The following is a 12,371-nucleotide window of genomic DNA, read 5'->3' as shown; positions in this document are numbered from 1 at the left end:
GGGGAGTAAAGGGAGCACAGGGAACTGATCGATCCCATGGGTCCAAAGTTAGAACACAAAATATCAACCCCCTCAGAACCAATGTCCTAGGCAATGAAGAGTTCTAATGAAGAGCCAGATTTAAACAGTACTTTGCACCGCATTCAGGGATCTATAATGGTTCAAAAGGCTTTGCTAGGTTGGGCAGAAAGCCTCACCAGCATTTATAACATTGTTTCTAAGAAAAACCTACCCAGAGTTCCAAAGAAACTTCTGGAACTCAGCTGCCTGCATCAGTTACCTCAGATGAGGGGTTTGCAGCAGCAGCATTTCAGAAATCTGGGGGATGCTCTTCTGGTTGCTGCAGTGACTGGGAAGCTACGGGCACGGGGTGGGCAGGCACTGTGGGAGACAGCCCGCAATGCTCGAAACTGCTCTGCACAGGGAAGAGTTATGCACAGCACCGGCAGAGGGGTCTGAAATGTCCTGCCCAACAATGAGGCTGGGGAAAACTTGTCTGTTATTAAGCTAACCCAGGACCTAATTCCATTTTAAATGTGAATCAAAAGCTTGTTTTTGGTATTCACCAAATTTCGTGGGAAGGCAACTCTTATGTAAACCTAAGTCAGAAAATACTTTATTTGGTTCCAGTCTTCACCAAGAGCTGTCCACCATTCAGGAAACTCAAATCAGTGAAAGCAGTGTCCCCACAGTACCTGAGTCTCTACCACAACACACCTTTACCAGTCTGCCCCCAGCAGTTCTCCATAAAGTGATCAGGACCTATTCTGCCTAAGCATTTACATCCTGAAACACACATGACCTGATTATATGTTATTTTTGTTTCCCCCCACTTTTATAATTAGTGGACTGACTCTTTAGCAATTATATGTGTACGGAAGTTTTATATCTATGAATTACTTTTCAGGACAGCAAAAGGCACCTCATAATGTAAAAAGGCAACTAGGATCCACTGGGTTGAAAACCACTGCCATACAGATGACCCATCGCCCATCCCTCTGGCCTAGCACAAAGGTATAGCTTCATTAAGTACTCAATGCATATAACTCTGCTCCATGTATTTTTAATAGGGCAACATGTTCCACTGTATTCATGACACATAAATGTGTCTTACAGCAGAGTACCTGGCTGGCTTAGTCTGACTCTTGGTTTCGGCTCAGGCTATGATCTCAGGGTAGTGAGAGCCAGCCTCGCATCAGGCTCCATGCTGGGCATGGAGCCTGCTTAGGATTCTCTCTCTGCCCCTCCCTACCCCTACCCCAACCCCATGTTCATGCACGCAGACGCGCACTCTCTCTCAAATAAATGATATGAACATTAGAAAAAAAGAAAAAGAAAAGAAATCATCAACAAATATCAAACAGAAATTCAACTACGCTTTTCAGCACTGAAGCCAAAGAGCATGGCACCCTGAGATGAATTGGTCTGCATCCGAAGGAAACACAGAATCTGCTCCCTCTCCGGTCTTTAACCAGCTATGACCCTCACCATCAGAAATCTTTTTTCTTTACAAAAGGCTTTACCATTTAAAAAGTGAGGCTCCTGGCCTTCAGCCTGGCTCAATCAGCCAGCCGGGTGAGGGGTCTCTGTGGGGGCAACCAGCCCCGCACACAGGGCTGACAGTCACCCGGGGCAGGCGGAGGGTCAGCATTACCTGGTCGGAAAGCTGGCTCGCTGTCTGCTCAATCTCTGGCCTGGCAGCGATGGACTGACCACACCACGGGGCGTAGAAGAACAGCAGCGCCACCTCCGAGTCCCGGCGAACATACTCTGCATAGTCCAGCTGCCCCTGGAAGAGGTCAAGAACCGGCGACCTCGAGGAGAAAAAGCTGACAGGTGGCTTTGCTGGTATTATCACGTCTTTTGCTCGACTAAAAAAGAGCAAACACAAACAAGTCTGCTAAGTTTATCTTCTTCTAACGACAGCTCTACATGGAGGGGGGATGCAGCTTAAAAGAAACAACTCTTGAATAAGAAAATGGAGTTCCCAAAATATCACCCTGGAGTAAAAACTAGGCTGTGTTAAGGCAGTATTTAGCTGAGAAAATGCAATACGTGCATACTGTGCTGAAAACGACTCTCTAATACTGTCTCCCCAGGTTGGGGCGGGAAGGCAGCAGACAGCAGAGGAGAAGGATTCTTTGAAGAATCCATGTTCTTGCCTCCTACACCCAAAACACCCCACCCTCATCTCTCAGCAGCCCGGCTCTCCACAGGAGCTGCTGGTCTCCAGGGCTTTGAAACAACCAGTGAGCTTGCTCAGAACTAAGGGGAGGGAACCCTCACGGCTACCACTAACATTTCTATGGGAAATTCTTACCATCTACTCAACTTTGCAAAAACATTATGCTTATGAGCTGGAGTTGGCCTGTACTTACACAGGGCATTCAGGCAAAAGTAATGAATAATAAGGTAGATTTCTCCAGATATATATTGGGAAGCCACTAAAATGGAGTTGGGAGGCCAGAAGGGGGAGCCAACACTTCTCCATGTCAATTACATGAAAAAATGATCAATTACAGACTCTAAGGGAGAATCTTCAACAGGAGAAGGACTATAAGCCCCAACTGGAAAAAGATGTAACAACTCCTACAAAAATACTGATGACTTCAACAATCAGCCACTGAAAAACTGTCATCCCCCCAAACTCCTGCATCTCTCCAATGGACTTTCACTCACAACCACCCCCTCCCATCTTCCTCCTCTGTAAAAGAATGTTGTTCTCATTTTTCTGTGGGACTTGCCTATGGTTTGCCACAGCCTGCATGTCCTGGATTGCAATTCTCTGCTGTTCCTGAATAAACCCATTTTTCTGGTAAAATAATTAACTGTTTAATTTTTAAGATTAACAATGTCATGATCCAGAGGTTATTAAGATGACTAACAAAGTAACAGCCCATTTTACCTGGAAAACAGTCTTCCTGAGTACCTGAAGTTCCCAAAAGGGAGAGATCAAGAGAAGACAGAAAAGAATGAATAAGTGGTCTGAAGTCACAAAGTGGCCACTATTTCTCCCATCAAGACAAAAACATCTTCGCTGAGGCTGCATCCCACCAGGTGAAATGAGCTTAATGAACATCTTGAGCTGTTCACACATCTGCGCTAACATGGCATAAAACTGCTACAGTAGTTTAGCCAAGAAACCAATAGAATAAAAACAGAGACCCTAGAACATATTCAATTAATCCAAAAGGCAGAAAAGAACCAAGGAAGGAACAAAAACCAGAAGGTAAAAATAAAACAAACAGCCAGAAGGCAGGATTACACCCAACAATATCAATCATTACATTAAATATAAAAGGACTAAACCACCCAGTTAAGAGAAAGAGAATACCAGACTGGATAGTGAAGCAAGACTTACCAAATGCTGTCTAAAAGAGACCCAATTTACACATAAAGACATAGAAGGATGAAAGCATAAGGATGGGAAAAGGTAAATTATCTAAATAGTATGCATAAGGAAGCTGGTGTGACTCATTAAGTGAAAGAATAAACTGCTATATATTCTTATAATTAAATGTTACTCAACAATAAAGAACTGATACATACTATAACTGGATGAGTTTCAAAATAACTACACTGAAGAAGCCAGACAATAAAGAATACATATAACATGAATGTATCTATGTAAAATTCCAAAACAGACAAAACTAATCTATAACAAAATAATCACATCAGTGGCTGTCTAGAGTGCGGACTGGGGCAAGGAGACTGGCTGCAGAGGGGTACTGAGGAAACTTTCTGGGGAGAAGAAAACATTCTCTATCTTCACTGAAAAGATGTGGGTGGTTAAATTTATCAAAAATCATCAACCTGTACACATAAAATGTGTAATTTAACTGAATGTAAAATATACCACCATGAAGCTGATGAGAAAACATCTTGGCTGGTGTGTCTCCTCCTCTGACAACTCTACCCAAAGGATGAGACCTCATTTTTTTCTCTCAGCATCCTGTTGGTTGCTTTTATACCCCCCCCCACAATTAGCAACTTACTTATTTTACCTATGATCTATTTACTTTACCACAGCATTAACTCCGAGGGCAAGAACCCTCTCTTTTTCACTGTTAGATCCTCATTGTTTATGGTTCCTGGTCCTCTGAAGTTCAATAATTTGTGAAACCAACAAACCGACCCTCCTATCTCACCTGAACATATGCAAAGGCAGATTTAATATAAACCCACACAGAGAGACATAATTAAGAACACTCAGAATCAACGTGTCAGAGGCCCATTTGCTTTACTAGGGATGACCCTAAAGGCCACATCATTATGTTCTATGCTCACATATGTGTTCAAACAAACCTGACATTCTGGCTTCTCAGAATACAGCAAGGTAGCAGGAAGGAAGAACAAGAAGGAAAGCGCTGCCAGCTCTGAGACACCCAGTAGACAGACAGGTACTTAGAACCCAAAAGGAAAATGTAAACACCCCAAGACCCAACCTCCTCTAAGAGGCGTGGGTCATTTAACATAAAGGAAAGAATCCCATGCCCTCCTCTGCATCTAGAAGGTGTTAGCGTCCTGAATTAAGACAGACTTAAATACGTTGCTTCCCTATTTTAACCCAAAACTATTAATATCATAAAGTAGCAGTAGCGAAAGAGCCAATCTCCTACTTATCCGCTCAAACTACCATTTTAACACTGCAATCAGAGAGCTCTGTCTATGCAAAAGATCTCCAGAACCTGAAAAACTGAGTCACTTATGCAGTAATTCGAAAAACGTTCACTGAGCAAATGGGAGTATGCTTCAGCAACCGCCCTGCGGGCACCCAGGTGACAGCAGCAGCACCATAATGTTCTCAGGGGGTTACTTTCTCAAGGAAGACAACAGGCAAACAACCGAACACACACACAACAAACCAAAGCCCACAAAAGGATCACCGCTAAGTGGAGAATTTTTTTTTTTTTTAAAGATTTTATTTATTTATTTGACAGAGAGAGATCACAAGTAGGCAGAGAGGCAGGCAGAGAGAGGAGGAAGCAGGCTCCCCGCTGAGCAGAGAGCCCGATGCGGGGCTCGATCCCAGGACCCCGAGATCATAACCCGAACCGAAGGCAGAGGCTTTAACCCACTGAGCCACCCAGGCACCCCTAAGTGGAGAATTTAACAGGGTGATGTGACAGGGGATCTTTTAAAGCAGAAACCTGAATGACAGGCAGCCATGCAGAGAGATGAGGAAGGTCGTGCGTGACACGTTATTAAAAGCTCCAAAACTCCCCCTTTCGAGATGATTCTTCTCCCAGTCAAACTGCGTGTTGAGTGTGAAATAACACAATCTGAGGGAAAATGGAGATCTGTGACAGCCGAAGGGTAACAATCCACTTAGTATTACTGCCCCGCGTGTTCAGAGCTGTTCCTCAAGTACACTGGCCAGATAAAATACGTGGCCCATGGAAAAGCAAATATTAACCAAGGAAAAGAAACACCTGCCTCTGCCCCACCAGAAACATTCACAAGTTCCCGTTTAACTCTTAAACTTGCCACAAGTTTTTGAGAAACTCTACCTAGACCAAAGATTTCATGCAGCTTTGAACGCTCAGTCTGAGGTTTGAGAAACTCAAGAGCTGGTTGCAACTCCCAATTTTTCTGTGAAATGCATACCCTACACCTCCTTCTGAAACGGATCTGAAGCAGCTCTGATTTCACAAAACGCAATAAAGCAAAATGAATATATGCACCATACATATATAGATACACACAACTTTTTCCCTCCAAAATCAGGGTGAAAGCAAAGGGAGTAGGATGCCATCAAGGAGATTCAATGCCTAGAAAGGCAGGTAAAATAAAGATTAAAGGTCCCAAACGGCACAATTACTGCGTCTCTACTCCAAATCAACCTCTTTTATATTATCTGGTTTGAACTCAGCTAAGCAACCAACATAGAAGACAGCTGTCCCTTACTTTAGGCCCGGAGCTATTAATAAAAATAACATTTTGGAAAAAATCCTATTGTCCTCATTAACGCAACAATCTTAAAAAGTAAAACAGAGGGGCGCCTGGTTGGCTCAGTGGGTTAAGCCTCTGCCTTCGGCTCAGGTCATGATCCCAGGGTCCCGGGATCGAGCCCAGCATTGGGCTCTCTGCTCAGCAGGGAGCCTGCTTCCTCCTCTCTCTCTCTGCCTGCCTCTCTGCCTGCTGTGATCTCTGTCATATAAATAAATAAAATCTTTAAAAAAAAAAAAGGTAAAACAGAAAATGGGGGCCAGAAAGGTTCAAGTCTGTAACAGTATCATGACATCATTCAATCAAGTAAGAGTAAAAAATCAATCTCAGTCTATTGAAAGACTGTCCAGATTTGCCCGGGGCACAGAGAGAAGAGGGACAGGCAGGCAGCCGTTCACTGGGTCACTCCTATTCCGAAGCAGGCAGGGATCCTGCTCTGCCTGTTTCAACAATTGGATTTACACTCCTCCTCCTTCCTAAATTTTAAGGGAATTTCTTAGCTTTTTAAAGCCATATTCTTTCAGAACAAACACGAAGCATTATTTCTATAGGTGAACAAAGAGATGTCAGTAAGCCCTGGAGTGGGGTGGGGGGAACCTCTCTTCCTAATTTGAACCCAAAGACAGCTGGCAATTGTATGCTGTAAAATCCTCTCTATATATTTCCTTTGCACAGCAAACGATAAACAGAAAGGTTAAGAGCCTTGTTGTACCTGACAATAAAGGATTCAAACTCCAGCTCAGCCACTTAACAGGTGGGTGTGATTTGGGCCAAGTTTTGTAACATGACCAAAGCTCAACTCCTTCATCTATAACCTGGAAGGACTAGAGTACACCCAGACACTACTGGGGATTGAGATTTAAAAAGTCCATGCCAGGCTCTCAGTTTATGTATTAAAGGAATAAATGCACTGATGGAAGCTACAGTGCTCAAGGAAGCAGCTTCGTTCCCCAGGCAGCACCTGGCAATGTCCGCAGACATTTTTGGTTGTCGTATCTAGGGCTGTGTGCTATGGGATTTAGTAGGTACGTGGTATAGCTCAACACTCCACCACGGGCAGGACGGCCCCTCTGCCGGAGTGCCAAGGATGAGCAACTTCCTGGTTCCTGGCAAGTGATCAATGCCAGTTATCATAATTCTTTTCTCTTTCCACTAAAATTCCCAAACCTCTGACACCTCTCTGACAACAGAAGCCACACACTACGCCCGGTTAAGACATTCCAAGTTGCAATCTTCCTCTTGGCTAATACGCCAGTCCGCTGCAACAGAGACTTATAAATTGGGGAGTCCCAGAAGATACACGGAGGACTTGAGGGACCAAAAGTACTCCTGAAGTTTAAAGAACATGTTGTATATGGGTACCTTACCCCAAAGAGGTACAGTAACTTTAATTTTTTTCCTGTTCACTAAGGTCCAGCCTACCCAGGTCTTCTTTGCAGCTGCAGGAAAACACCCACCTCGTCCAGCCTTTGCACTTCTGGCTCCCTCTACCTTGGACACTCTACCCCCAATCTTCCCGGCGCTGGGCCCTTCCTCCTTCTGGCATAAGCTTCCTCTGTCTCTTGGTCACCAAGGCCTTTCTGCCCCACCCTCATCCCTTCTATCCCGGCAACATTTACAGAAGTCCTTTAAAATTATAGTAAATTGTTTACTTAAGCCTGTCTCACCCACTGGAAAGGGGGGTGGGATTTTTATCTTCAACGCTCACCCGGAGGAGTGTTACCCACCATAGCACGTGTGGATAAATAATCGTTAGATCGATTCTCGGATTCTCGAAGGGGTCTGGGACTTTAACAGTCGTGAATCATCACACTCGAGGCGTAAGGGAAACAAGATGGGTGTTAAAATGAGGGTCCCGCAGCCTGGGCACAATTGACAGGTGCGCCCCCCATTAAGCCCCAACAGGTGCTCAGAACCTGGCCCACTAACTTCGATGCTAAAATGGGACGAAGGAAGGGTCCCGAGCGGCACCCGAAAACCTCGCCTGGCCGCTGGCTGGCTGGCTGCCCGGGAGAAAGTGGCGGGCACGGCCGCAGGCAGAGCAGGGTCCGGTCGGTGGCTCCAGGAGAAGCCAGGCCCCACTTCCCCCGCGAAGGCCTCTCCAGCCCCGGACCCTGTGGGCCCCGAGCCGGTCCTGTGCCGCCGGTCGGGGCCCCGGGGCTGCGGGCCGCCTCACCTGCAGGTAAACTTGAGGGCGACGAGCAGCGCGCAGCCGAGGGCCACGGCCCCGCAGAGCAGCTCGGGCCGCCGGCGCGCCATGAGGGAAGCGCCGCGCAGCCCGCGGCGGAGCCGGCCCGCCGAGGACCCTCCGGCCGGGGCCGGGCTGAGGGAGCCGGAGCCCGCGGGGCCGCCGCCGCCGCCACCCTCGTCCTCGGCGTCGTCGCTGCTGCTGCTGCTGTTGCCGCCGCCGCGGCCTCCGCATTCCGACATTACATGCTCCCTGTCGCCGGCTTTATACCGCCGCCGCCGCCGCTTCGGGCCCGAGGGCCCGGCCCGGCCCGCCGCTCCCCAATCCCGCAGCCCCGCGCGCCCGCTAACCCGGACCCTCCACGTCAGCCCCACGGCCGCCGCGGTGCCCGCCCCCACGCAGGCGACTCCGCCCCCATCCACGGATTCTGCGCGGACGCTGGCCCCTCCCGGCGGCCCCACCTCCCCGGCGATCCCGCCTCTCGTTCACGGAGTCTGCGTGGAAGCCGAACCGCCTGACAGCCCCGCCCCCAGAGGGCCACGACCCTCGCTCACGGATCCGGCGCGCACTGCCTCCCCGCATGCGCCACCTGCGGCCGCCAGCCGCTGTCCCACAGGCCCCGCCCTCCGTCCGCGGAATCTGCGCAGGCGCAGGTTGAGCATCCGGCCGGGCCACAGCGGCATCCTCCCAGCGCGGCTGTAGGGAAGCTCGGGCACCTGGCAGACGTCTCTTTCCCTGCTGAGTTTTAAATGCTGTGATGATGATGATGGCAATAGTGCCCTCGAGTCCGCACAGGCCCGGGGGGACATAGGTGCCGTGTATTATCCCCGCTTAACCTAAGGAGAATACGTGCAGGGACGAGAGGTGATCGGGGTCCCAGGAGTGAGGCGGGCGGGAGCGGTCCCTCGGCCTCGGTTTGCACGTCCGTGAAATGGGAGGTTATACCAGTACCTCTCACACACAGTTGTTTTGAGGATGAACGAGGTGATTTATGCAAAGTACGGGGCCCACAGTGAGGTCTCGCTAAGTCTGTTACTGTAGTCTCCCAGCGTCCACGATCTGCTTCATTTAAGCGGCGTGTGCCCCAGAGCCTCATCTCCCACCACCACGGCCCTTGGGGGACTGTCTGTGCTGCCTGTACTCACCCCACAGATGGCAAGAAAACCGACGCTTGGAAAAGTCACCTGACTGAGGCTGCAAAGCCAGCAGGTGGGGAATTCAGGCTCAAAGGCAGGCTGCCCCGGGCGCCGGTGACTCACTGCTGACTCTCCGACGTCTCTGGTTCTAAATGTGAGGTCCTTCCTGAAGTTTTGTGATTATAAAGGACAAGCCAGTAAGGGATGAAATGCGGTTTGAGAGTGACAGAAAGGAATTGCTTCCATAAGAGAGAGGGCCATGTGTATCTGGGGCGAAGTGAGGTCCATGATTACACAGCTGCTGGGGCCACAGATGACTGTGAAAGGAGGCAAATGAAACTCGGAGAGGACCAGGGCAGGGTGAGTGCCGGCAAAAAACAAAAAGCACGGGGGGGGGGGGGCACCTGGGTGGCTCAGTGGGTTAAGCCTCTGCCTTCGGCTCAGGTCATGATCTCAGGGTCCTGGGATCAAGCCCCGCATCGGGCTCTCTGTTCAGCAGGGAGCCTGCTCTCCCCTCCTCTGCCTGCCTCTCTGCCTACTTGTGATCTCTCTCTCTTGTCAAATAAATAAATAAAATTAAAAAAAAAAAAAAAAAAACAGAAGCTCAGATAAGACCTCACCTGTGCCCCAGGGCAGCTGCCTGAGCCTGGTGCCTGGCTTCCAGGAATGGAAGGTGTGGCTATCCTTGCCTACCTTGTTAGGGAGCTAGGACATTCCATGTGTCAACGGCTGAGGCCCAGTACGCTGGCAGTTTATTGACACCTACCAGTTTTGCTCATTGTTTTATAGCTGTCATGTCCTTTTTGTTCCTTCTTTACTTTGTTCATTTGTATTAAGTTGGTATTTGCTAGTATCCCATTAATTAATGGTTTTAAACCTTTCTTTGGTTATATCCTTAGCAGTTGCTCTGGGGATCACTATATAAATTTCTTCCCAGACTTTCTACTTCAAATTATACTACTTTTTTTTAAGATTTTATTTTATTTATTTGACAGAGAGAGAGAGACAGATCACAAGCAAGCAGAGAGGCAGGCACAGAGAGAGGGGGAAGCAGGCTCCCCGCCGAGGAGAGAGCCTGACGCGGGGCTCGATCCGAGGACCCCGAGATCACGACCCAAGCCGAAGGCAGAGGCCCAACCCACTGAGCCACCCAGGCGCCCCAGACTGTACTACCTTAAGTGCAGTAAGAGACAGAAGCTTCTCCAATGTAGCTCTGTTTCCTCTTCCCGTCCCTGTGCTCTTTCACTTTTTCATCTATTATATTACAAACTCGGTGATACAGTGTTTTCGTACTGTTTTACATAATCTTGTTTTTATAGACACTGAGAAAAATTGTATTTCTAGGTTTTTTAATATTCACCCTATTTACCATTTCTAGTCCTTCTGGATTCGTCCTTGTACATCTGAGTTCACCGGTGTATTACTAAGGAAAACAAATACAGCCAAAAGTCACCAGTGTCCGTTCACTGTGGGTTGCTAGGACAGAATTCACCCTACACTTCTATAAGACGCCTGTTACTGGCACAGGCCTTGATAAGGTCCAAAGAACTTGTGCTGCCTGGGGGTTCTCTCTTCAGACCCAGAATACCTTGTGGCAATGCAAGGTGACACCTCATAGGCCAGGAAATCGCCCTGGATTTTAAAAAGGCAATTCATTTCCTCTTCTCTATCTAGACATCTGGCTGTTGCTCTGACACCAGAACGTGCTTCTGAAACTGATAAGTTCATTTCTGAATACACCAGGCAGTCAGGGTCAGGCTGTACTGCCCTTCAAGGCCAAGTCAGCCATAACTTGTCCACATTGACCCATATCTGAGCTTTCATGGTCACTTTTTATGCCATGATCAAGTTGCTGGAGTTTGAGAAGGGGGCGGGGAGAGCATATGTTACTCCTGTAAATCCTTTCTTAGAACCACAGAGAAATAATGCTCATTAACTTTTAAAGCTTCTAAGCATTTACTTAGCAAACAGGATGTGCCCGAGAAGGTACAGGTTGGCAGGTTCTGCAGGAGGGAAGCCTACGCCCTGAGCCTGGGCTGTCTGGACAATGGTGGCTCTGCTTCTTGGAAACCTTGTATCAGGAACCCAGAATTGGCCTTCTAGAAATTGGTATTCTTCCCCTGCAACAAATAATGAGAAATCTATATTCTGATCTCTCCAGGCCAACTAAAGTGATCCTCGACCACTCACAGAATCTCAAACTAAGTTTCTAGCAGGTATTCCAAAAGTTAAGACAAGCGACTTTTTTTTCTTTTTTTTTTTAAGATTTATTTATTTATTTGACAGACAGATCACAAGTAGGCAGAGAGAGAGGGGGAGGCAGGTTCCCTGCCGAGCAGAGAGCCCGACGCGGGACTCGATCCCAGGACCCTGAGATCATGACCTGAGCTGAAGGCAGAGGCTCAACCCACTGAGCCACCCAGGCGCCCGACTTTTTCATCTGTTAACTGAGACAGAGCACCAGAGACCGCTTTTTTTTTTTTTTTTAAGATATCATTTATTTATTTGATAGAGACACAGCGAGAAAGGGAACACAAGCAGGGGGAGAGGGAGAGAGAAAAGCAGGCTTCCCACGGAGCAGAGAGCCCGATGCAGGGCTCAATCCCAGGACCCTGGGATCAGGACCTGAGCCAAAGGCAGACGCTTAGCGACTGAGCCACCCAGGCGCCCCAAGACCACTTTTTAACATCTGCTTTTCTCCCTGGAGAAAGGAGTTTGGAAGAAAGTCCAAAGAAGAAAAAATGTAATGAAGGCCATCTTTCTAGACTAGACAGACCTAGTAGAAAAATAACATTACCAGTCTATTCTACAGAAAATGTCACCCATAACAGATTATCTATTTGGCAAACAAGACGCACTCCTAATGCATCCACCAAGTATGACTGGTCCCGACTGCCTTCCCACACGTGGAGAGAAACCAGTCTCTCATCTTCAAGGAGTCACAGGCAGCCTCTGGTTCTTCTAAATGTTCTCCTTGTCTCATCTCACTACCGACAGCTACGGCCTCCTCTCCACGGTTGTTGGACTCATATACGGGAACAAAGACCCTTTTTTGTTACCCCCCAAACCCACCCATTCAAGGTTGTCACGAGGAAGTG

General features: G+C 48.0%; 1 protein-coding gene across 3 annotated transcripts in view; it reads right to left on the bottom strand.

Moving 5' to 3' along the window:
* The window catches only part of LOC111156063 (thioredoxin domain containing 11), a 59,579-nt gene extending 51,118 nt beyond the window's left edge, over positions 1-8,461 (bottom strand). For 2 of the 3 annotated variants that reach the window (XM_022516646.1, XM_022516647.1), the window contains exons 1-2: positions 8,126-8,461; positions 1,655-1,871 (exon numbers count right to left, since the gene is read on the bottom strand). In XM_022516646.1, the coding sequence (XP_022372354.1) occupies positions 1,655-1,871; positions 8,126-8,379 (471 nt within the window). In that variant the 5' untranslated portion in view covers positions 8,380-8,461. Of the gene's footprint in view, positions 1-1,654; positions 1,872-8,125 lie in introns of those variants that run through there. The other variant, XM_022516648.1, reaches the window with a different exon arrangement.
* Positions 8,462-12,371: the final 3,910 nt, after the last annotated feature.

The sequence above is a fragment of the Enhydra lutris genome, unplaced genomic scaffold, assembly GCF_002288905.1.
Source record: "Enhydra lutris kenyoni isolate GAN:26980312 unplaced genomic scaffold, ASM228890v2 scaffoldscaffold45, whole genome shotgun sequence".
Lineage (NCBI taxonomy): Eukaryota > Metazoa > Chordata > Mammalia > Carnivora > Mustelidae > Enhydra > Enhydra lutris.
The sequence above is the reverse complement of the archived record's forward strand: the minus strand, read 5'-3'. Positions and strand labels throughout refer to the sequence as shown.